This window comes from Procambarus clarkii, chromosome 19 (assembly GCF_040958095.1).
Source record: "Procambarus clarkii isolate CNS0578487 chromosome 19, FALCON_Pclarkii_2.0, whole genome shotgun sequence".
Classification (NCBI taxonomy): domain Eukaryota; kingdom Metazoa; phylum Arthropoda; class Malacostraca; order Decapoda; family Cambaridae; genus Procambarus; species Procambarus clarkii.
This window is the reverse complement of record NC_091168.1, coordinates 32,366,596-32,390,246: the sequence shown is the minus strand read 5'-3', so window position 1 is coordinate 32,390,246 and position 23,651 is coordinate 32,366,596. Positions and strand designations below refer to the sequence as shown.

Genomic DNA, 23,651 nt, shown 5'->3' with positions numbered 1-23,651 from the left:
ATTTTTACCCACCATATCTAATAATCATCTAAGAAATGTATAATTTCTATATCATATCTAAATCATATCAAAATCATATCTAAATCGTATCAAAATCATATTTGAATCATTAAAGATTCATTATAGCTTGATCCTGGATGACAATGGCACCATGAACACGTACGCAACAGGGGCCCTTTTGATGCCTACGTGACTTTGTACATGATTTCTCAAGGATCCAGAAGCTTCTAGAAGGACTTCTTAATTAAAAAACTATTGGAACATTGATTCAACATCCGGTAGGATTAAAAATCGAATCCTTAATAAGAATCAGTGGTACTTTCAAATACTACTTATAATCTTTAAATCTTATATCTAATTATATTATAATCACATCTTATCTTAATCATAAGTCTAGACTGTAAAAATAATCAATCAATATTCATTGAAGGCTACCGTGCTCAGAGAGCATGGCAGGGCGATGGGGGGAGTGAAGCGCCCACCAAAGCCCAGCGGCTCTCCGCGTTTGTTTACAAATGAGTGAACAAGTGACTGATCCTTAGCGAACATTACCAGCTCAAGGACACCTTATCTAATATTTTTTATCGCCAGTGAATACTCTCTAGAACTGGGGGAGTACCTGGACAATATCTACAAGGAAAATCCTAGAACATTTACATAAAATAGTGTATAGTGGAGATCAGTGACACGGTTTCCTCCACCTTCATTCATAAACTTTTATCTCGAATCATTCTTCTGCAACTGCAGGATAATCACGTAGCAACGCTACCAGATCATCATACAGCAACGCTGTAGCAAAATATCGTGCCTAAACTCAACAAGAGAGAGTTAATCAGTCTGGCAAACTTGTCAGACAGGCACCCCGACTGGCAGAGAAGTATATTGAGGGTTATTTGGTGTATGATTGGCCAATTGTATGCTTGTGTAACTTTAATATCCTATAAATCTGTCTGTTGGTTAAAAAGCGAGGCAAAGCCTCATTCATCGGTACGTTTATTAAAATTGTAGTGTAGCTGTGAATCTTATCCAAGCACTGAACCTCATGAGTGTCCATTCTGTCAGAAAAGAATTCAGCCTCAATAAGTAAAAACCTCACAAGTGTCCATAGTTTTGGAAAAGATTCAGTCAAGCTAACTGTATCATATAAATTGAATATGTCTGCATATATATTTGAATATATAAATTAAGTTATCAATTGCTTGCTTAGTTATTTTTAAGTTATCATATAAGTTCATTTAATTGAATATAATTTCTAGTACTTAACAGTATTTAGACTACATTTAAGGTCATTTATTATACTTTTACAATTTAATTTGTTGTTTATAGTATAAGAATCTATTGGCTGTAAGTTATGGTGCTAGGTTAGACTATGTATGTTTAAATCCCTGATTTAAACAGAGCCAGTGTTCAGTCAGATAACTGAATTTATTAAATCTTATCCTTGTATAAAATACAAGCTGATGTGAGATCCCTGTCTACAGGTGGATTGGAACTTCTATCAACTAAGTCATTCACCCCACCTGTCCCTTACAGCCCACAATCTGTCATTAGGAAAAGAGGATCTAGGATTTACAACCCTAGCTAGAGATTTTAATTGAATTAATTTGCAGACAGTAATTTTTTAATTTAGTTCAGTACAAGTCCCTGGTAGTCTCCTCTTATATCAATCCCAGCAGGTTTTGCCCACACAAATTTCCAAAATGAATTTTTTTTTATACTAGTCTTGTGAACTATTTTTTGTCATGCACACCATGATGGACTTTTAAATAGATAAACTGTTTAGGGTTAAGAGACTGGTACCCCAATTTATATAACTAATAATAACTATGAATTTGGCATGCAGTATTTCTAAACTTGCTTACCTGAGATTCAATGTGTTCTCTAGTTGAGAACACACTTTGGTACTGTTCTTTAACAAATGCCCCTTCCTCTCCAGTAACTTTAATATTGTCTACCACTTCTTGCCGTGAATTCTGAATTTGCCTCAAAATTTGGTTCTCTTTGTTCACCTCTCCCTTCAGTATCCCAATCTTCTGCTGTACTGCTAACGAATCCTGAAAATGATGCCACAAAGTTATCTGCTGCTAAATAAAGTGTTTATCTAATAAGCATTGATTAGAATAAGTACAAATTATCAGTACAAAATTTATAACAAATTAGGAGACATACAGAAATCACAATAGCATGATGCATCTATTTTAACAAATAGGATTTGTTCAAATCAGGAGATTTGTAACTACTGTATATTAATTTCGACAATTTTTTACGGTGACGGGGACAAGAGCATTTGGTTAATTGACATTGTTGGTTGCTACAACAGTCTCCATGGAAGAAATATCAAGCACTGTACCAAACCCCCTCCCCCCCTTTTTTTTATGAGCTACTAGGTAGCTCTTCTAGTTGAAACAATGGAGATGCCATGCCTTAAAAAAAAATTTACACCAGCCCATTTTTTTTTTTAGACACACTCCAACCCTGGAATCCATGATCAGAATCTGCCTCTCTCTTAAATGTAGTAAGGCAAAGGAAAGCTTTGGGATCAGAGAGCAACCAAAAACCGAGAAAAACCCAGCGCTGAATGTAATGAAAGACACCTTTCTGGTAGAGCCCTGGTGGCTCCCTGAAGTTATCTTATTAGGATTGCTCCATGATAAAAGGTCACATCATTCATGGAAGTCCTTTGTGGCCTACTGGGAACAAGAGCCAGAATCTGGTCTCCTCACGGAGGCACAAGAAGCGAGTGACAATTCACCACCCCACCAGGAAAGCATCCATAAAGTCAGGGAAGCTTTATGGACAACTGAAGGGTTCACAGAAATTGAAGCCTTGAAAACTGCCAAACATCCCCACAAACTATTCACATGGAACGAGAAATTCACTTCTGCCTGCAGCCAGCTCTCCTGGTCAGTTTTGGAGGTGATGAACAACTCGCTGATGAACAACTCGCTGAAGAACAACTCGCTGAAGGGAGGGAATTCTGAGAACTACCGGGGTCTACCAGAAAATCCAAAAGTGGAGTTTTATTAGATTCATTGCTGGGTTTCTAGGGGAATAGGGAGCCTCCCAGCAAATCTCTGAAGCTAACTAACCACAGAGAATGATAATGGAACTTACCATAGTTGGGAAATGGATCACAATATTGATTTTAAGAATTCTGAAATAATCTATAAAAGTAATAATATTAAAACTTGAAGGGAAATAGGAGTTTTGATTAATACATTAAATAATTTTACTGGAAACAGAAGTTTTAATTCTGCAGAAGTTTTACAAGAAAAAAGATTGAGTGAATTAATATTAGATTTGAACAGCTGAATAAATCCAAGTAGTCCCATCAGCCATTCTCCTATGGGTATGGAGTGAGTTACGAGGGTTAACAGTCAGACAGATACCATTATAGAAATGGCAACCGATAGAAATGGCAACCGAGCTTAATTCCCTAGAACACATCCCCTCGGGAACTTCAGCAGTCGGAAAAGTAGGCGACATGGTCAGGAGGTCAAGAAGAATAAAAGAGCTGGATCCAGGAAAGCAACTGTATTAGTTATCGAGATGTAAGTCTTGTCCAAATCATATACAGTACTCAAGACTTTGGTAATGCTCTCAAGATAGTGCAAAAGACTTGGTGTAGTCCAACTCTTTATATATTTGTACAGTCTACCTTACGTATATAAAATACCTAAGTACACAAGTGTAGGTTTTTTATCCATATTATTATGTCTGTGATGAGACATTACCATTGCTTACTTATTGATAATACCAGCAATAATAATAAGTTATTATTGCATTAAATTATTCTAGATACTATTGCATAACTGTGCAAGAAGAATTAGTTATGGCTGCTCAAAGAACACGGTGTGGTTAAATCATTCACAGGATGGTTCAACAAGCTCAATTTCTGATTATCAAAACCAGTGGCATGTTGTGAAAAAATGCTAGGGTATGCAAATTATCCAGTTAAGATCTTTGATGAAGAAGAAGTATGAATATTAATAATTTTTGTATTAATTTAACATAAAATAGTTGGTACTGTAGTAACATAAAATATTATTTTAACTTACCATTTTAAACTTAGTCCAATGGAATTCTTCTTGGCTTACAAGTAAAATGATCAGTAACTTTGCTGTAAAATTCTGGCTTGCTCTAAAGATCACGCAATAATTTTGAATACAGTATATTTGATAAATCTTTATATCCCTAAGTATTGCATACATTTTTATCATTTGAAAACAGAAGACATGCCCAACAATAAACTGTGAACACTGCAATGGCGTTATCAGTTTGAGGGTAATAAAATTAAATCAATGCACAAAATGTCACATAACCTCTGAAAGTCAACCGTGTCTTTGGTTGCGTGTTGCATGAGCAGCAGCCTCACACAGTGATACCATCTCTTTCAAAACAAAACTTAACAGATTCAAACATTTTTTGACCAGCAACTGGTCAAAACCCTATAAATCATTAGGTTAGGATGTATTAGCTTGATTGGGCTGAGTTAGGATCAGTTGGGTTTGGTTTGGTTTGGTTGGGTTGGGTTTGGTTGGGCTGGGTTTTGGGTTAAGCTGGGTTGGGCTGTGCTGGGCTGAGCTGGGCTCAGTTTTAAAATTTAGGTTTTAAAATTCATTAGTTAATCATCTTGTGTAGGTTGTGACTACTGTAATATCTTCCCTAAGCCCAAGTCCTGGACAATTATAATTTCAGTAGCCTGTAATTTATACATTTTAAGATAATGAGTACTAACCTCAATGTAATTAGTCTGTTCATTAGCTTTCTGGTAGATGTGATTAAGGGTGATCTCCCACTGGGCCAAGAGGTGATCACGATGTGCAGCTGCATGTAGAAAAGCTGTACCAAGTTGATCCAAAGCCGTCTGTGCGGCTGCTGCTTCTGCCTGAGCACTGGACAGTTCTGCCTCACTGGCTGCTACTTCTCCACTAATACGCTCCAGAGCAACACTAAGCTCCTGTAGAAAATAAAAACACATTAGTGCTCGAATTATACAGCCCATCCTCCTAAGTTTCCCAGAGTCAAGAGGGCAGCTCCCTCTCTACAAGCCAAGAGTTATTTTCACTGCATTCATTCTTTTGTCTGGGACTTTAAAGGTACTGTACTGCTACATTTAGCTTGTTTAATTAAAAATTTAACAATTATTAATGTTTCTAAATTTAGAGTCTTCATGACCAGATGTTTATTTCATTTAATAGAGTCTTATGATGTTTTAGTATTGATAAACGCTTGATAGAGAATTATTCCACAGTGTAAGCTATTTCTGCTACTAGGACCACTCCAAAGAAAATTTGTTTGGAGGCACCGATTTTGTTTGCCTCTATGTTGAATAATGTACTTCTCTACAAGAGTTTGGATCTATTATTACTTTCAGGGTGTGGAATTTAGTGGCTGCTTCATCCTGGCAAGCATCCATCTCTTATTTCAGGAACTAGCAATCCCTTTACTGAAGTTTGGTCTTGGGGTGGAAGGAGGCTACGTCTGTCTGGCAATTGTCAGTAATATGAGGGGAACCTACAGAGGAAGGGGGGGGGTACCAAAAAACGCTTAAACAAATTTGGTGTCAAAAATAATACTTTGCACTTAGAAAAGGAGATTACATTCATTAATTAAATGGGTATGATATACTGTAGCATAGAAGACAAAGATTTAAGTTTGATTTGAAATTATATGGAAAAAGTACTGTACAGTACTAGTAAAAAATGGTGCAGTGGATCTAAAAAATATACATAATAATTAAATATGTTGGTAGTTAGGATGTCCCACTTTTTAAGTACAGTACAATAAAAACCATTTAAAACAATAAATACTAGTAGTTATCTTGTAAGAGAAGTATTACCTTAATTTTGGAGGCATCCTCTGCAGAATACTGCAATAACAACAAATTATCATTATCAACTTCTGCTAAGTGGTCCAGTAATTCCTTTAGCAAACTGGAGTCGCCTATCAAATTCTTTTGTAAATCTTCAAGTTCTCGTTTCCGTTGAGTTACATGGGTGTCTAGCAGTTCTGAGGCTTCGTGGATATTAGCCAAATCTGCCTGTTTCATTCTGCACTGTCGTACAATGCCATCTGCTTCACTGCTTGCTGCTTTCTCTTGTTTATTTTCAAATTCAATATCTTGGTGGTGTGCAAGCACTAATTTCTGAAATGATAGTGTCAAAGTAAACAAGTTAAATGAAAAATAAATAAAGTTGCTATGGAGTAAGAGAATACTCCCTTCAATATTTGTAATCCTAACATTGTGACAGGCACCAGTATGTGTCTGTGAATGATACTGGTACTCCCACCCTGCCAATTAACACGGGCATTGCACTGGGTGGTATACTTGGGCCACTCTCTCTCATTTACATCACTGACCTTCCAAATGCCACTTGACACTAAGCTAATTCTAATTACAGATGACAGAACCTTCATTTTCTCTAATGCTAACCCACTTGCTCTAAATGATAGTGAATACTGAACTAAAAAATATGTACAAAATATAACATGTACAAAATACACCAAAAATAGTTTCTAAAGCAGTAGGCATTTCTCTCTCCAAGATCACACACTATGCATCTCACCTTGACTTGGTAACACTTATCTGCTCATGTATCTTATCTGTGCCTGGGGGTCTACAACCAAAAATTACCTATGACCCCTAATTGCTCAATACAAATCAGAAATTAGAACAATAAAAACTCCAGTCTCAGACCCCACTCCTTTCCCTTACTGAAATCTTTGAATATGTTTAGTATCAAATTGCTGCACATCCTCTCAAGGATACTCTATACAGTATCTATAAAACTCTGAAGTGCAATGCTATTTCTGACCTTAAGGCTTCCTAGAGGGCAGTAACAGAACCCATGGTATTATCCCATTAAGCCTGTACAGTATATTATTCTCCCTATATTTTTTACATTATGTCTGAAATGTTGTACATATTAGTGGCTTTATGCACTGTCCTTATCCTACATGAAGAATGGGGGGATTCATAGGCTATCATATATACACTTGTATAAATAAAATATTATTTACTTTATAATAAATATTTTTTAATAAATATTTGTATAATAAATATTAGTTCAGTATTTAAATAAATAATTGATTGTATATTTAAATACTAAACACAAAGTGGTCAAGTTACCTGTATATTGTCCAGCATCTGTGTCATATCTGATACATATTCAGTGTTGCGTTTGTGTGTTTCACTTTCTAATTTCCAAACCTCCTGTGAATGAGAGACCTCCTGCCGCAGCTGCTCCACATCTTCTGCCACGCCACGGTTAGTATCATCCAGCAGCAGCAACCCCAGGCCAGGATTAGCAAGGATCTTCTCCAAGGCTGCTTCCATTGTCTCAAGTTTCCTGTAATGCATATTACAAGATAAAAAATATCATGCTGTAATGCATCACAATTCTTATGTGCGGTTCAGTACTATACTGTACTGTATATTAGACCGTGTCATCAGTCAATTCGATTGAAGTTCAAGCCTACTGGGGACCACAAGCCAGAACCTGGCCCCCCTCAGAGAGGCACGAGGAGCAATGGCCTATAGAAACCCCCATGTGGTTGGAAGCATTCTATGTCTACCACCTACCAGGTTAGGCACCCAGAAAAGTAGATGTCCCAAAACAGACTCCACCTGGTTAAAATTGCTACCGAAAACAGAACTATCAAGCAGAACTCCACAATCTGAAAACAAGCAAACAGGCAAGACATCACAACCACTGTCTGTGCAGCTCCACATCCTTGGGAGAGGGAAGGGAGAGCCCAGACCCTTCGAGCCGGCTACCCAACCTCAGTTCAGAGGCTGAATATCAAAACGCAAAAACTGCCAATCAGAGGGAGGGAGGGAGGGAGGGAGGGAGGGAGGGAGGGTTGTCAGGGAGACTCCGGGACTCACCCAGAAAATGGCATTTCATTTCATTCAATGTTGGTTTTCTGGGGAGAGCCCCTCTGGCTCCCTGGAGTTACCTAACCACAGAAAACGTAAAGAGGGACTTACCCAGAAGGCAGCCACCACTCGCATCTCAAGTCAAGTCGAAGTCAAGATAACTGCCTGCAACCTGGGACCCAAAGCAACACACACCCGACTAGGGCCAGGAACATTAACTAGGTAACTGGGGGCCAGGACCATGTTCAACCATCAAAATTTTCACGCCCAAATAACCCAAGACATTACCAAACATGGCAGCTAAAGTTGCAAATTTACAAACGTCATGGGCACGAGGATAGACCGCAGGATGGCCGAACTGAACAACCATGCGGACGACCTGGGAGACCCTTGCCCTGGAAATGGGAAGAAGGGGAAACCGGATCAACCCAAAGTGCGTCCCCGGTCATGGAGGCCGTGGTGTGCAAATAACGAAGAGGTGTAACCAGACAACACATGATGCACCCCCAGTTGAACAAACCAAGCATAAGAACATAAGAACAAAGGTAACTGCAGAAGGCCTATTGGCCCATACAAGGAAGCTCCTATTTATAACTACCCCAATCCCACTCATATATGTCCAACCCATGCTTGAAACAATCGAGGGACCCCACCTCCACCATGTTATGCAGTAATTAGTTCCACAAATCAACAACCCTGTTACTGAACCAGTATTTACCCAAGTCTTTCCTAAATCTAAACTTATCCAATTTATTCCCATTGTTTCGTGTTTTGTCTTGTGTTGATACTTTTAATACCCTATTAATATCCCCTTTGTTATGTCCATTCATCCACTTGTAAACCTCTATCATGTCACCCTAACTTTTCGCCTTTCCAGTGAATGCAATTTAAGCTTTGTTAATCTCTCTTCATATAAAATATTTCTAATTTGGGGGATTAACTTTATCATCCAACGCTGGACACGTTCAAGTGAATTTATATCCATTCTATAATACGGCGACCAAAATTGAACTGCATAATCTAAATGGGGCCTAACCAGAGCAAGATATAGCTGAAGAACCACACCAGGTGTCTTGTTACTAACTTTTCAATTAATAAATCAAAAACCTCGAGGGTGAGGTTGCGGTCGAGTGCGAGGTTGCGGTCGAGTGCGAGGTTGCGGTCGAGTGCGAGGCCGCGGTCGAGAGCGAGGCCGCGGTCGAGAGCGAGGCCGCGGTCGAGAGCGAGGCCGCGATCGAGAGCGAGGCCGCGGTCGAGAGCGAGGCCGCGGTCGAGAGCGAGGCCGCGGTCGAGAGCGAGGCCGCGGTCGAGAGCGAGGCCGCGGTCGAGAGCGAGGCCGCGGTCGAGAGCGAGGCCGCGGTCGAGTTTGAGGCTGTGGTTGATGATGGACTGAGTCAGGTTGTTTCAGTGCACTACTGTAATACAGGTTCTTGGTAAGGAGAACCTTAGTTTTTTGCTGCTATGTATGAAGGAAATTGTTTGGATGTAATGTCACGATCGCCACCACAGTTTGAGCAGGCGAGTGTGTCAAGGTTAAAGGGCCTTCCCTACCTCAAGCAAGGCTTCGTGTTGTTGTAGTGGGTTGGGGGCAGCTACAACACCTAGAAGTCACAACCTTCACAACAACTGTTTCTTAAACGTCTTCCTTAAGGAATCATTCATTAACAAACTCTAAAAAATGTCAAAGTTTAATCAAATATAATTATACGTTAACGTGTAAATATTATTATAATGAAATGTTAACGTGTATATATAAATATAATGTAAATTATATAGATATTGAATATAGTGTATGTATGCCTCACCATTATCATTTTATGCAACAAAATAAATTCCAGTATAAATCTCACCACACCAGTTGTAAAATGTAAGTTTTACGGCTATACACTCGTTCAAACCAGCCACAACTGCAGTAATTTGTATAAATTAGTTATTAATAAAGCCTCTAAAGCTAAATCTAATTTAAAAAAGTATATTGACCCAGGTCTCTCCTGAACGCCGTTGCCATGACGACAAAATGTAAACAAACAGAGTTAAATACCTCGCAAGATAATAACACTGACACGTGGTAAGTGGCTCATTGCTTAAGCTTTCTTCAAGGCAAAGCACGTAAAATATAATGTCACATTTTCAAATACAACGTCGTCGCCCCCTAAATCTACAAAAACACATAAAACATATAGTTAAGCTTCTACAAGAATAGCTTTTGCGTTTTTTGGGGGGGCTATAATTAGTTTTTAATTTGTTAAGTAGCTTATGAACCTGAGTTAATTATATCGTCACGAATACTACTAGAAGCTTAGCTAGGGCTGATCCTTGTATTTAGAGCTTCCTTATATTTAGAGCTTTCATATGCAGTATTTAAAACTTTCACATATTTAGTGCTTAATCTCTTTATGTATGTTCCTTACCTAAATAAACATTTATTTATTTATTTATTTATATTCACAGCTCTGTATTTATGGCTTTATATTCACAGCTTTTGTATTTAGAGCTTTATATTCACAGTTTTATATTTAGAGCTTTATATTCACAGTTTTGTATTTAGAGCTTTATATTCACAGTTTTGTATTTAGAGCTTTATATTCACAGCTTTGTATTTAGAGCTTTATATTCACAGTTTTATATTTAGAGCTTTATATTCACAGTTTTATATTTAGAGCTTTATATTCACAGTTTTGTATTTAGAGCTTTATATTCACAGTTTTGTATTTAGAGCTATATATTCACAGCTTTGTATTTAGAGCATCTTTATATTTACAGCTTCCCATCCATTTTTATTTTTCTTCCTGTTCTTACCTTTCGCCGTGCTCTTACATTCTTCTCTTACCTGCTCCTTACCTTACTCATGCCCCACTTAATGCTCATGCATCTCTCACTCCCATCACAATCGACTTGATAATGGTCCAGGAGGGTCCGAAACGTCATCATCTCTTCATCTTCTGGTGTGTGGTTTGGTCATCATATCTTCAACCACATTATTGTGATTTATCATCTGCATTTGAAAATGTCAAATTCTGAAAATTAATTTTCAAGTAAACTATTTGTAATAGATTTCTCATTATCACAAATATCTTCCTGGTCCACAAAAACCCTTGCATAGCATCAATAGTTCCTACCATCGGCATCAGTAAATGGATGGTGTAAATTTTTGTAATAATACCCAAGAAAGAAAATAAGGCATTCAGTTTTTCCCGATACTGTATAGTAAATGATTGCCAAAGGTCTTTGAGTTAAATGATATCCACATAGAATCTTCAGGAATTTTTAATATTGTAAAGCACATTAAATCTCCTGCAGGCAACAGGAGCATCATCAGTCTACCTCTTGAGAGGAACAAGAGCAATTTAAAGAGTTTATAATATTAATAGTTTATTTACAAACATTTAAGTACATAAGTTACATTGTATACATAATGCAACCTCATTGCATAAATCTGTATCAAGCCACTAAGCATGTACTTTACTAATATTTTATTTATAAGATATAAAACAAAAGTTACAATGGTTACACAGTAACCACTTAGTAGGTACAGTAATTGTATATTATGTAAAGCCAATAATTATGCACATCAATTCAAACAACTTATTTATTTTGTTCACTGCAGCACTACATAAGGGAGGATGAGTGCCCGTCGAGGTCCTGCTGAAGAGGAAGCTGAGGAGGTTGATGGAGGCCCAGGACTGGCATACATGCCATTTGTTGTTATGGATGATTTGTTAGATAAACTCAAACTTCTCAATTATGATAAAGATTTCCTCATGGAGCTAAGAATGAAACCAGTGAGCAGGTAAATATTTAGTACATCATATTTAGGTGAAATTTAAAGATAATACAGTATTGTGAAATCTGGTATCTGTAAAATATATTTTGTGCTGTGATGCCAGATTGGTCTAGCAAATTGAAGCAGCCTCATCCATATGGATACCCTGTCATGTATGATCAACGTTTTTCTTGTCATAATTCTTTCTGGTCCATCTACCAGAAACTTTCTGGTAGATGGACCAGAAAGTTCTATTGTACTTCAATCTTTTCTGTCAAGGTCCCACTACTAAAGTAAAACTACTTTAATTAAAGTCAAAATTCTTTAATAAATATTTTTTTCAGACAATATTTTGAAGCCCACACATGTGAAAAAAAAGGAGAGCAACAATGTTTTGGTCCATCCTGGACTCTTTATCAGTCAAGGATAGACTTAAAGGTCATCATTTTCCTTTCTTTCCATTTGTGGGTTGGGTGTTTAATTTTCAGCCATGATATTATGTCTTACTCTCTGCAGACACTATTTTGCTGTGGCGACCAACCCTGGAGAGCAATTTTATTTGTTTACGTCACTTAGTGCATGGTTGATTCGCAAGACAGGGAGGCACATGGAACAGCCACAAGAATACGATGATCCCAATTCAACTATCTCCAGCATACTTGACCACCTTAGACAGTTGGTGTGTATATTTTTTGTCTATTAAAATTATTTAGCTTTTAATAATGCTGTACAAGAAAAATATTGAAAGCTGTGTGAAGATGACTATAAGTTTGCATTTATATTTAATGATTTTCTGGGGTTGGCCTACCTCAATGGCCTCCTGGAATGTAGCTTCTAGGGATTCAAGAAATTATGCAAAGCAAATGTTTGATTCTTAATTATTGTTTGCCACGTAAAAATATATTTAATTTTCTTTAACTTTTTGAAATTATTATTAGAGGCCTCGCAGTACCTGTAGCCGAGGACCCTACAAAAATCTTAATCCGGCCTTGTATCCACCGAGGGACCCACCAGAAAAAGATGTTTCATTACAGTACATTTTTTTACATTTATATTACAGCTAAATTTTTTACAGTACATACAGTATAGTGCTCCCTTGCACTGCTCTGGTGATATATTCTAAGAAAATATTTACAACCCAAACCCACTTTTATATACAGTACAATACTAAACTGATGGGAGTTAGCTTCAAGACACCTTCAAGTTTCCTTCTGCAGACCCAGACATTTTCTCACGAGATCGTGCATAAAAATATAAAAAAAAAAATTTTTTAATTTACAGTAAAGTTTTGTAAGACAATAAATGGCATCTTTAATAAAGAATATAGAATTGTATAGTCACAGTTCAGCTTGCTGATTACATAGCAGTCACAAATAATAGGAGCAGGACACATATCTGCGTGGGATAAGGGGGAGGGCTCCTCTTTTAAAATTTAAAAAATATCCTTTTAATAATTCAGTTTCAAGATTTTGAGAGTCCTCTTCAGACTGTGAGGCCCTAAGCTGTAGTTTGTTTAGCCTGTATCCAAATTCAACCCTGAACATGAAGGGGAAGGGGGGGCGCTATGATGGCTTTACAAACCTGGAAGTGTGGATGGTGCTACTGCCTGGTGATAGTCAGTGAAAGGTTGCTGAACAAGCCAACTGTTTAATGTCAGAACACTTTCCTGGCTTTAATTTTTATGAATGGGTTACTTTTAATCACTCTGTGCTTGAAGGAACTTTCCAGTGCCCCCCTAATGCATTTTATGAGCCATGTAATGCAAGTATAGTACAGTACATTATTGTGTCTGGGAATGTTCCTGTCAAAAGACAATTAAATTAATTTAGGAAGCAACAGAATGTGATGACTCAGAAAAGCAACTTTAGAACATATACCCAAAAATATCAAATTACTGTACTAGTGTATATGGCTCTGCTGTGCAGAGCAGTCTTTAGCAATGCAAAGTTTACCATAGAACTTTGTACTTATACAAAAAAAAATCCCATGATTCCAGCCACAGGATTAGATATACAGTATAGTAAAATCCTATTTTTGTAAATACAGTACGTAACTTAGTTACGTATTTATTGTATGGAGAAAGAATTACAAAGAAAAAGATAAAAATTAAAACACACTTACTGGTGCTCTTTAACCCTTTCAATGGTAAAAGTGATTTTGGCCACCTGGCATTATTTTGTCCATGAATTCAAAAAGTGATTCCAGATGATTGGAATTTTTGTTAAACCACAATATAATAAGGGTCCAGAACCGACTACAAGGTCCAGAACAGACAAAAACATTTTCATTTCATGTGTGGATTGGGTTATTTATTATACAAGATATATGACAATACAGTACATGTTTTTGGCTAATACTTTCAGGGTGTTACATTTGATTTTCCTCCTAGCAAGTTAAAGACTGGGCATGGTGAACATGCCATCTTTGTTCTTGATCGTCTGGCAGACTTTGCACTGAAGCAATCAAATTTTTTGTGGAAAAAGTGAGTAAACCTTATCTGTATGAATGTGTGTATAATACAATATAATTTACTTTTCTGGCTTTTCTCTAGGTGGATGCTATGATCTGACTATTACAAGTTGGACTAGCCAGCATTAGGCTGCATCTTGAAGGTCAGCAATTGGCCTAGGAGGACCTTAACACTTGATGCCTCACGTTTGTTAATGTGACCTGAGTTAAGCCTGCCCCTTTTTCTTACCTTCCTCTTATTCTTGCCTCTTCCCATTCTTACACTTATACCATTCTTCCCTTTCACCGTACCCTTCTTCTAGAAATTACCTTATTTTCTTACCTGCTCCCCACCTCACACTTTTTCACTAATAACTTGCTTCACACCTTAAGGGTTAAAGTCCAAAGACTCCTCACGAACAATGGGGAGACCTTTGACAAGCCTCCAGCTTCCTGTCCTCAATGGAAAGGGATCGTCCTGTCTTAACTTATTATTTCCTGTAAGTTAATATTAAAAAAATAAATGTAATTGTTTCATTAGTCTTGTGCAGAAGTCATTTTGTGTCACATACTGTATTTGATAAAGTCTACCTACAATATTGTACATTTTATTACCTTAGAGATATGACATCTGAGAAATTTGTATATTTATGTGGCATTAACATTTCTGCTAACCACCTTCAAGGGCAAGTTTTCACAATCTGTGACTGATAAATGTGATATAAAAAATTATGAATTAAAATGATGCTTGTATGCCATTAATATGCACTGCCATTTGATCAAATAATTGATGATACCATGGCAATTCCTAGACCCGTATATCCTGCTGAAGACACTGGAGGTGATGAAGGAGAAGTCGAAGATGAAGCAGAATTGACGCTAGACAAAGTGGAGGAAGAAATGATGGCTGAATATGATGATAATGATGATGAGGAAGAAGAAAACATCCTTCATATGGATGATCTTAAAGACTTAACTAGACAGAAGGTACATGTCAAAAATTTTATGTAATTACATAAATATAATACAAGAAGGAAGCTATTCGTGTTATTTCCTATCTTCTTTATGAATGTTTTCAAATGCATGAAAACTAATTGTTAGATTTAGCACATACAATTTTTTACTGAAAGTTGTTCCATTCCCAAACAACTCTATTACTAAATTACTATTACCTTACCCCCAAATTTTCTACCATGTCATGCTATTTTCAAACAATACTGTTTGTTGACCAAGTTGTAAAATTGCTGATTTCTGCCACGTTTCCCCCCCCCCTTTTTCCTTTTTCTGCACACTTTATACTTAAATCTCAATTAGTATTAAGCTTTAGCCTAAGTGGGTTTTTTTCCCCACACCTTGCCCGAAACGCTGTGTGTATTAGTGGCTTTAGGTATTGTATGTACTAGCTCTATCTATAAATCCAATATTATGTTTGTAACTCATAATCTATGTATGTACTTTTACCTCACTAAACATATTGATTTTGATTTTGATTGAATAAGTATTTTCTAATATTCTTTCAACATTGTCTCTTGATCTTGTACCTGTATCCTCTATTCTGTTTGAGGCAGGCATTAAGAAGACTGCCTTTTAACATTTTCACTGCCCTGGCGGGCAACCCACCAATCACCTCAAGGTAATCTGAACGGTGCGCACTAACTCACCAACACCCTCAAATTATTTATACTCTTTTTTTAGCTTTCTGACCTCAATGTTTGTGATATGTTGTTCAATTTGGTATCAAATTGTTTGCAATAGACTGCTCTAAAGGAATATATGCATATAAGAACATACAGTATAAGTCTCTCTCTCCTATTCTTTAGACCCTCCACACACTGCAAGGTAGGCCGAACGCTCACCACCACACAAAAATGTATATACTCTTTTCAGCTTCCTGACCTCAATTTTTGTGCTACGTTGTTCAATTTGGTATTAAATTGTTCGCAATACAATGCTGTAAAGGGATATTTGCATATAAGACCATATAAGTCTTTCTTTCTTTCTTATACAGTATAGTACTTTAGACCTGCCCCGCACTGCAAGGTAGCCCGAGCATTGCCCGAAAACTCACCACTCCAATGTTTATTCTGTTTTCAGCTTTCTCACTTCAATTTTTTGTGGTAAGTTGTTCAATTGTTGCAGTCTCCGTGGTGTAGTGGTAAGACACTCGCCTGGCGTTCCGCGAGCGCTATGTCATGGGTTCGTATCCTGGCCGGGGAGGATTTACTGGGCGCAATTCCTTAACTGTAGCCTCTGTTTAACGCAACAGTAAAATGTGTACTTGGATGAAAAAACGATTCTTCGCGGCAGGGGATCGTATTCCAGGGACCATAGGATTAAGGACTTGCCCGAAACGCTACGCGTACTAGTGGCTGTACAAGAATGTATCAACTCTTGTATATATCTCAAAAAAAAAAAAAAAAAAAAAAATTTGGTATCAAATTGTTCGCAATAGAATAATGTAAAGGGATTACACACAGAAATCACAATAGCGTGATGCATCAAATGAACAAATCCACAAGGGCCATGATGAGGATTCGAACCTGCGTCCGGGAGCATCCTAGACACTGCCATCATGTAATGTAAAGGGATATTTGCGTATAAGAACATATAAGTCTTACTTTTCTATACTTTCGATGAAAACCCAACAACTTTTCCATCATATATGTTTCTTTCAATGTTTTCGTCATGGATTGGCTCTGTTCTTGATCAGTATCCATCTGGAAGTCAATTTACAGTGTTTATAAAGCTGGTAACAACAAATACCTGAGATAAAATAATAAGAAAGGGGAAACTTTTCGACTCGAGGGGAGGCCGCGGTTGTCACGAACGAGGTCACGAAAACAGTGAGCCTCCAGCGTGGATAGGCGTTCACATGGAGGGGTCAGGATGCCAAGCAGGGCATGCAGAGAATAGGCAGAAGTTGGCTCACATTTTAAAACAAGTCCCATAATATTCGGACAATAAATGGAATTTCTACAAATTTTTTAAAATTATTAACAATGCATCATCGGGCATACTCCATATTTTGGTTTTATGATGTCTACGACATTATCAGGCAGCAAAAGTGTTAAATGTAGGCACCACACTATTGCTGCATATTCTAAACTCAGTTGCAGTAATAATACAAAAAATCATATACTTAAATGCTATCTGAAGGTTAGCTAGCACTGGTAACTACTACACGACTTGATAATTAATTCTATTACATGACTTGTTAATAGTCCAGGACAGACTAAAATATTGTCATTTCTTTATTTTCTGATGTTTGGTTTGATCATCCTAGCTAGAACTGCATTAGTCTCAACACATTATTCTTTATATGGTCCTGGAGTAACATATAGGGTTCTCTAGTACAGTGGCTACTTTCTCAACTCATAATCAGGAATCCCAGGTTCAGTCCTCAAACAGGACAGAAATGGTTGGGCATGCTTCCTTTCTCCTAATGCCTCCATTCACCTAGCACCAAATTGTACCCGAGAGTTTGGAACTGCAATTCTTGTAGGGTTGCATTATGGAAAGGTCAGTAATTCGATATTGGGAGGATATCAATACATGTCTAAAGTATATATATATATGTACACAACCTTCATGGCCCTGGCAATTGGAATTATATTGTTTGGTACAGACACTCCATGGCCCCATTTTCTGTTCACCTTCATTAGACTCATATTTTAAAAAATGTAGATACCATGGGGCCTATGTCCACTTATTTTTAGAATGATCTACAACTCTTAATTCCTGGGTTCGATCCTCAGGCAGGACAGAAATGGTTGGGTACATTTCCTTTCACCTGATGCCTCTGTTCACCTAGCAGAAAATAGGTATGTGGGAGTTAGGCAACTGTTGTTGGCTGCATCCTGGGGAAGATTAGTGGATGGTCTAGGGGGGGAAGCCTTAATACAAGCCTCCCAAGCCTCAATGGGAATTAAATATAACAGGACATAACTAATAACACAATATTTGATCACAGGATGGGGATGCTTGGCCGCACGAGATCTTACATTCTACTACTACATCTGAAGAATGGAAACTGGAACTGGAACGTGTTCTCCCACAGTTAAAAGTTACTATAAGATCAGGTACACCCAGCCAATATAAGTTTACATTTACAATAATAATAATGATACTGTAATATTAATTTATTCATACCATATACAGTGGACATGTTAAAGTAGTTACATGGTAGGTACAGTAATTGTATGTATGTATGTATGTATGTATGTATGTATGTATGTATGTATGTATGTATGTATGTATGTATGTATGTATGTATGTGTTTATATATATATATACTGTATATCAATACTTCTTCATCTTAACATATCATTACCTGACTAGAGATAGAATTTTAAAGTGAAAAATTAAATGGGTAAAATAACCAGCTTTGTTTAGGTAGGATGCAGTACTTATTACTTTCCCTGCTTGTTTATACCTAGCAAGAAATACTGTAGTTACATTTCTATGAATGAAAAAAATTATTTTCTAACGGCAATTTTAAGCTCTCATTATACAGTAAGGCTGAATAATATTTTTTTTTTCTACAGATAATCGTGACTGGCGATCTCATATTGAGCAAATGCATGAACATAAAGCCAAGATAAATGAAACATTCAACTTCACTCAAAAGCAACTTGATGGGCTTCACTCTGAAATTTCTCGTAGTCTCGACAAGATTGCTTCTCGGGAAAAATACTTAAATGGTCAGCTTGAGCCCTTATTGTTGGAGTATCGGAACCTTCAGGTTTGTTACATACATTACATAATTTACTGCATATAGACGTGTTTGCTTTATTCATAATTACAGGAAAGGAATTACATATCATGCAATATCTATCTGTGTTTTTGAAGTTTTGTTATTCTTCAAGATGACCACATGAGAAAATGTTCCTGCCCCTCAGGAAATTCTGGATAAAGGACATTGATGTAACAACAAATCAACATTGATCCTATGTTTATTAAACGTTACTTGAGCATATTTTGCCTTTGTAGTTGGGTGGTAACCCTTTCTATACATGGGAGTGAGAGATCGTGTCACTGCTCAGAAAGCATTTTCTCATCTTGAGACCTCAAAGCCTTATTGCTATGTACCAGTAACATTTTCTGTATATTGTACACATATGAGAAAGTTTTTGTAGCAGGATAGCAGGATCAAACCAGCATCCTGGGTCACCCCAGGATGAGGCCTGGTCGACGACCGGGCCGCGGGGACGCTAAGCCTCGGAAGCACCTCAAGGTAACCACCTCAAGGTAACCCCAGATGCATGCCTTACCAATGGACCATGATACAGTATGCTGTAAGTTACACAAACTGGAATCTGCCCAAGCTCACTAGGAATTTGGATGCATTGAGCAGGAGCATTTGGTGAAGAACTAGATTAGCTACTCTAGCGTTTATGCAAATTCAATGTAAAAAAAAAGGATTTGGTATCACTATGGTGTAACTTATAGCATATCATATTCATTGGCGAGGTGTATGTCTGGGAGGATTCAGGATGCTGGTTCCATCCCACCACCCTGCTCCAAAAGTGTTTTAATAGATATATTCAAAGATATACAGTCATGTTATTGTGATCCTATTGTGTATTGTGCTCATATTATTTTGTATTTATCATTGACCAGAATGTGGCAGCAGAGAGTCGAGAACAATATCGCCAAGTGTCAACAAAACTTGTGGAGAAATCTCATGAACTAGCACAAATATCTGATGAACTGGATAGAGTAAAGCATGAGATGGAAGAACGAGGCTCCAGCATGACTGATGGCAGTGAGTTGGCTGAAATAAGTTTGTTTGGGCTTGCACAAAGGCCAATATATGTGTACAGTACACTGTACTGTACTCATGTTCAAGTATATTTGTACTCAACTAGAAATCACCCGCTGAATTTAAAGTTCCATTCCGTCTGGTCCATTAAATTCTAAATTTGTTTTTACAATAATTACAATGCTGTATTGTATCAATATTTTTTTAATTGAGAAAATAGAACATGAATATACACGATCTACTTTCTCCATTAAAAATAGCAATCCAATACTGCAATGTAATTTTTGTAAAAACTAATTCATATTTTTACATATACTGTATACCATAAAAATTAAACATTAAGCATAATAGATGACTTTTTGTGGCTTGAAACTTTATAGCTCCTCTCAGCTTTCATCATTGGCATTTGTTAGGACACTGACAATGCCACAAAGAATTGCTTGAGCAGGTATTGGTTTTGGATATGGATAAGAAAGATGGCAAAAGCAGAAAGAACTCTTGAAAATATATACAGAACAGTGGTACTTCAACTTACGAATTTAATCCGTTCCCAGAGACAGGTCGTAACTCGAAAATTCGTAAGTCGAAATGAATTTTCATAGAAGAAATAATGTAAATTGAATTAATCCATTCCACATCCCCAAACATATTAACTTAAAAATACATTTTATACCAAATACCAGTCTTTTTGTGCTAGCTACAATACAGTACAGTACTATGTATATCTTACTTTTATTGAGGACTCTTGTTGGTGTATGGAAGATGGGAAGGAGGAAAGGTGTTACTGTTTGGAAGGGGAGTCCCCCTCCTTTATAACATTACTTTTATGTTCAAAAAACAAAAGAGCACAAAGAATTTAATTCTTTACAAGCGCAATTGTCACTAAGCGGGCGGCTCTGGTAAACTGAGGCGGGGTCACCCGTGCCACCAGGAACCATGCGCTCAGTCGACCCATACGTTTATCAACAAAGTCGCTATTGGAGGCAATGGTCGTAAGTCGAGTCGCATTTTTCAACGAAATTGGGGTCGTAACTCAAAAAATTCGTAAGTAGGGGCAGTCGTAAGTCGAGATGCCACTGTATATAAAAACACACTCGGAGATGCTATATATGTCAGAAATTAAAAATTACTTTATTTTGCATTTCATTTGTTAATTTCATGTACAATATACAGAATTGAATGATACAATAAATTACTATGTATTCCCCAGCTCCTCTGGTGAACATTCGGAAAGCACTGACACGAGTACGGCAGGAGATCACAGCCATGGATGTTCGCATAGGAGTAGTGGAGCAGAAACTGCTCCAGGCTAAACTCAAACACAAATCCAACATGCAGCGGGATATGAATGCTCCTGTTTACAACAATATGGACATGGGTCTTTTCTAGTGTTTGAACTGATTCCTGTCTTTTACTGTACCATACACACACTTTGAGCCTTTCGAAGTGAATATATTAACTGAATATTTTCTAATGCTAATGTAGCTTTGAATATTATTGTGGACACTTAAATGTTTAATTTAAGTGACATAATACTGTAGATACAAATTCTGTATATCAATACTGAATCTCCAAAAAATCTGATTTTCATTTAATTGACATTCACCTGATTACTTCTTTCAAACACATCTTGTGAGCTTTTGGTATACCTGTCATCTTGGGCTATGAGAACACCCATCTCCACTTGGCAATGCATCAATCGGTGTTTCCTATACCTCCCAAGCCTCAATTAATAACCATGTTTCCTATGGGTTGTACAGTTTTTACACCATTTGCCGATGTGGTGTGGATACCTTGTTTTCTCATGCATTTTATATTTAATTTTATTTCTAATGAAGAAGCAGAGAATGTCACAATGTTGCTTTCATTTCATGTGTGGGTTGGGTTACTTATCTATTAAATTAATCAAGAATATTCAATAGGTTATGTTTGTACCAATTAATCACCCAAATTTGTATGTACTTTCTTGCTAAGCCATTAGCACACAGCTTTAAGACTTGCTCAAAATGCTAACACAAAATTTAAAAGTACAGTATTTTTATTATGGGCTAACTCTTTCCCCCTCCCCTTCCTCTTGTGGCTGCTTCCCGAACCCTGAACACATATAGTCCACCCTTACAGTGAAAACGTGCCAGGGTCTTTCAGCTTACTCCCTCACTGTGTCAGGGATCTTTGCTAATAGTCTTGCCTCTCAAAATAAAGAGATGACTGTCCACCACTGAACGACTAATTCAATTACACCAAGGAGAAAAACAACAATAAATTGAATGATTAAGTTGTCCACATTATCTGGATCTCCAGATGGGTTCATTCCCAGTTCATTTGGCCTGATTCGACCTATGCTTACAATGTTAACGCAATCAACTATGGTAATTTAATTAATATATGATGTACAGTATTAATAAATACTAAAGCACCATGATATTGATGTTTTCTATACATTGGCCTCGATCATTTAGCTGGGCTGCTTAGAGTCATACATTTCTGATTAGACAAAACTTGCATTTTTTCACGGAGTGGCAAATCTAGATAAAAGACTGAATTAGTAGACCACTATATCATTTGTCCAACTATTTTAATATATTCAGTCTACTCTTGGTTTTTACATGGTGGCATTTAATGTCCTCTACTTGCAAACAGGGTAAATGTTGAGACCCATATGATTACTGTGTTTGTAACAGTAAGCCCTGTTAAGCTTTTCAAGGTATTCCTAGTGAAGGGAAGGGAGCTACTAGGAGAAAGCACCAAGTCATTATGACTATGTAGCACATTGAAGGGATCAGGATAAGGTTTGGGGATGGGATGGAAGGAAGGAATGGTGCCCAACCACTTGGGAAGTCAGGAATTGAACACCGACTTGCATGAAGTAAGACCATCGCTCTATCGTTCAGTCCAAGGGGTTGGGCAGTACCTCTGGCCAACAAATGACTATTGCCTAAGATGTAGTCAGCAATAATCAATAAATTTTAGGGTACAGTACCTATTTAGTTAGGTAAGCAAAGGCATAGCATGAAAAGAAATGTGCCAAATATCTTCCCCTGCCCAGGAATCAAACCGAAAACCAGTTGGGTCCAAGCTGATTGTACTAACCACCGTGCAACAGTTTTGCAATTGTTATCAGCCTTGCCTTGATTGTTGTCTATTATTATCCACCTACTATGATGCACTTTCAACCTTGACTGCCTGCCAGCTTTTGCCTGCCTCCTTTACCCTTGCCTATGCCTGTAGACCTGCTCTCCAGCACAGTGGTCAACACAGATGGTTCACAATCCAGGCAGTAAGAAACATTTGGGCACTTTTCCTTATACCTAATGCCCCTGTTTGCCTAGCAGTAAACAGGTATCCAAGGGTTAAGCAACTGCTGTGCTTACCTGTCTCCAACAATACGATACTGAAAATCATAATCTGTATGGATAATTATAATGAAACTTCACTGTATAATTATACAATGAAGTATTATCGAGACAATGAGATGGGGTCCCACCAGGGTGCACTTGCACCCCAGTGTTTCTCTGCAGTCATTTTGCTGTTGATACAAGTGACAATCCTACGATCACATTTCTCCCTGTCTGCAGTCATGGACCCCTTGAGCAAAAACCAATACCATTTGAGTTTTAAACAACTGTTCTAGTCACTAATTTATTTTTGTCTATAATTTTCACTATACAGTATACTGTATATATATATTTATTTGTTTATTGTAACACTGGACAGTGTGCTGTAGTACATGTAAGCAATTAAAATAAAACAAAAACTCAATTTGGTATTTTTTATTCCGTAATCATTTATACTGTAAT

At 37.3% G+C, this 23,651-nt stretch overlaps 2 protein-coding genes across 3 annotated transcripts in view; one reads left to right on the top strand and one right to left on the bottom strand.

Annotated features, from left to right (window-relative positions):
• The window catches only part of LOC123757444 (Coiled-coil domain containing protein 39), a 35,430-nt gene extending 25,891 nt beyond the window's left edge, over positions 1-9,539 (bottom strand). Inside the window, exons 1-5 of the mRNA XM_045741053.2 lie at positions 9,434-9,539; positions 7,133-7,352; positions 5,843-6,148; positions 4,739-4,960; positions 1,863-2,054 (exon numbers count right to left, since the gene is read on the bottom strand). Of these exons, the coding sequence (XP_045597009.2) occupies positions 1,863-2,054; positions 4,739-4,960; positions 5,843-6,148; positions 7,133-7,339 (927 nt within the window). The 5' untranslated portion in view covers positions 7,340-7,352; positions 9,434-9,539. The remainder of the gene's footprint in view (positions 1-1,862; positions 2,055-4,738; positions 4,961-5,842; positions 6,149-7,132; positions 7,353-9,433) is intronic.
• On the top strand, positions 9,295-22,276 carry IFT57 (intraflagellar transport 57). 2 transcript variants are annotated; one of them, XM_069327242.1, is made up of 9 exons: positions 9,295-9,315; positions 11,490-11,672; positions 12,162-12,324; positions 14,009-14,127; positions 14,906-15,080; positions 18,064-18,172; positions 18,638-18,834; positions 19,713-19,857; positions 21,065-22,276. In XM_069327242.1, exons 2-9 carry the CDS (start codon positions 11,506-11,508, stop codon positions 21,241-21,243), a joined length of 1,254 nt encoding a protein of 417 aa, XP_069183343.1. In that variant the 5' UTR covers positions 9,295-9,315; positions 11,490-11,505; the 3' UTR covers positions 21,244-22,276. The 2 variants fall into 2 exon arrangements, with proteins under 2 accessions (XP_069183343.1, XP_045597011.1); XM_045741055.2 differs by lacking the exon at positions 9,295-9,315 and adding an exon at positions 9,821-9,950.
• The last annotated feature ends 1,375 nt before the right edge of the window (positions 22,277-23,651 follow it).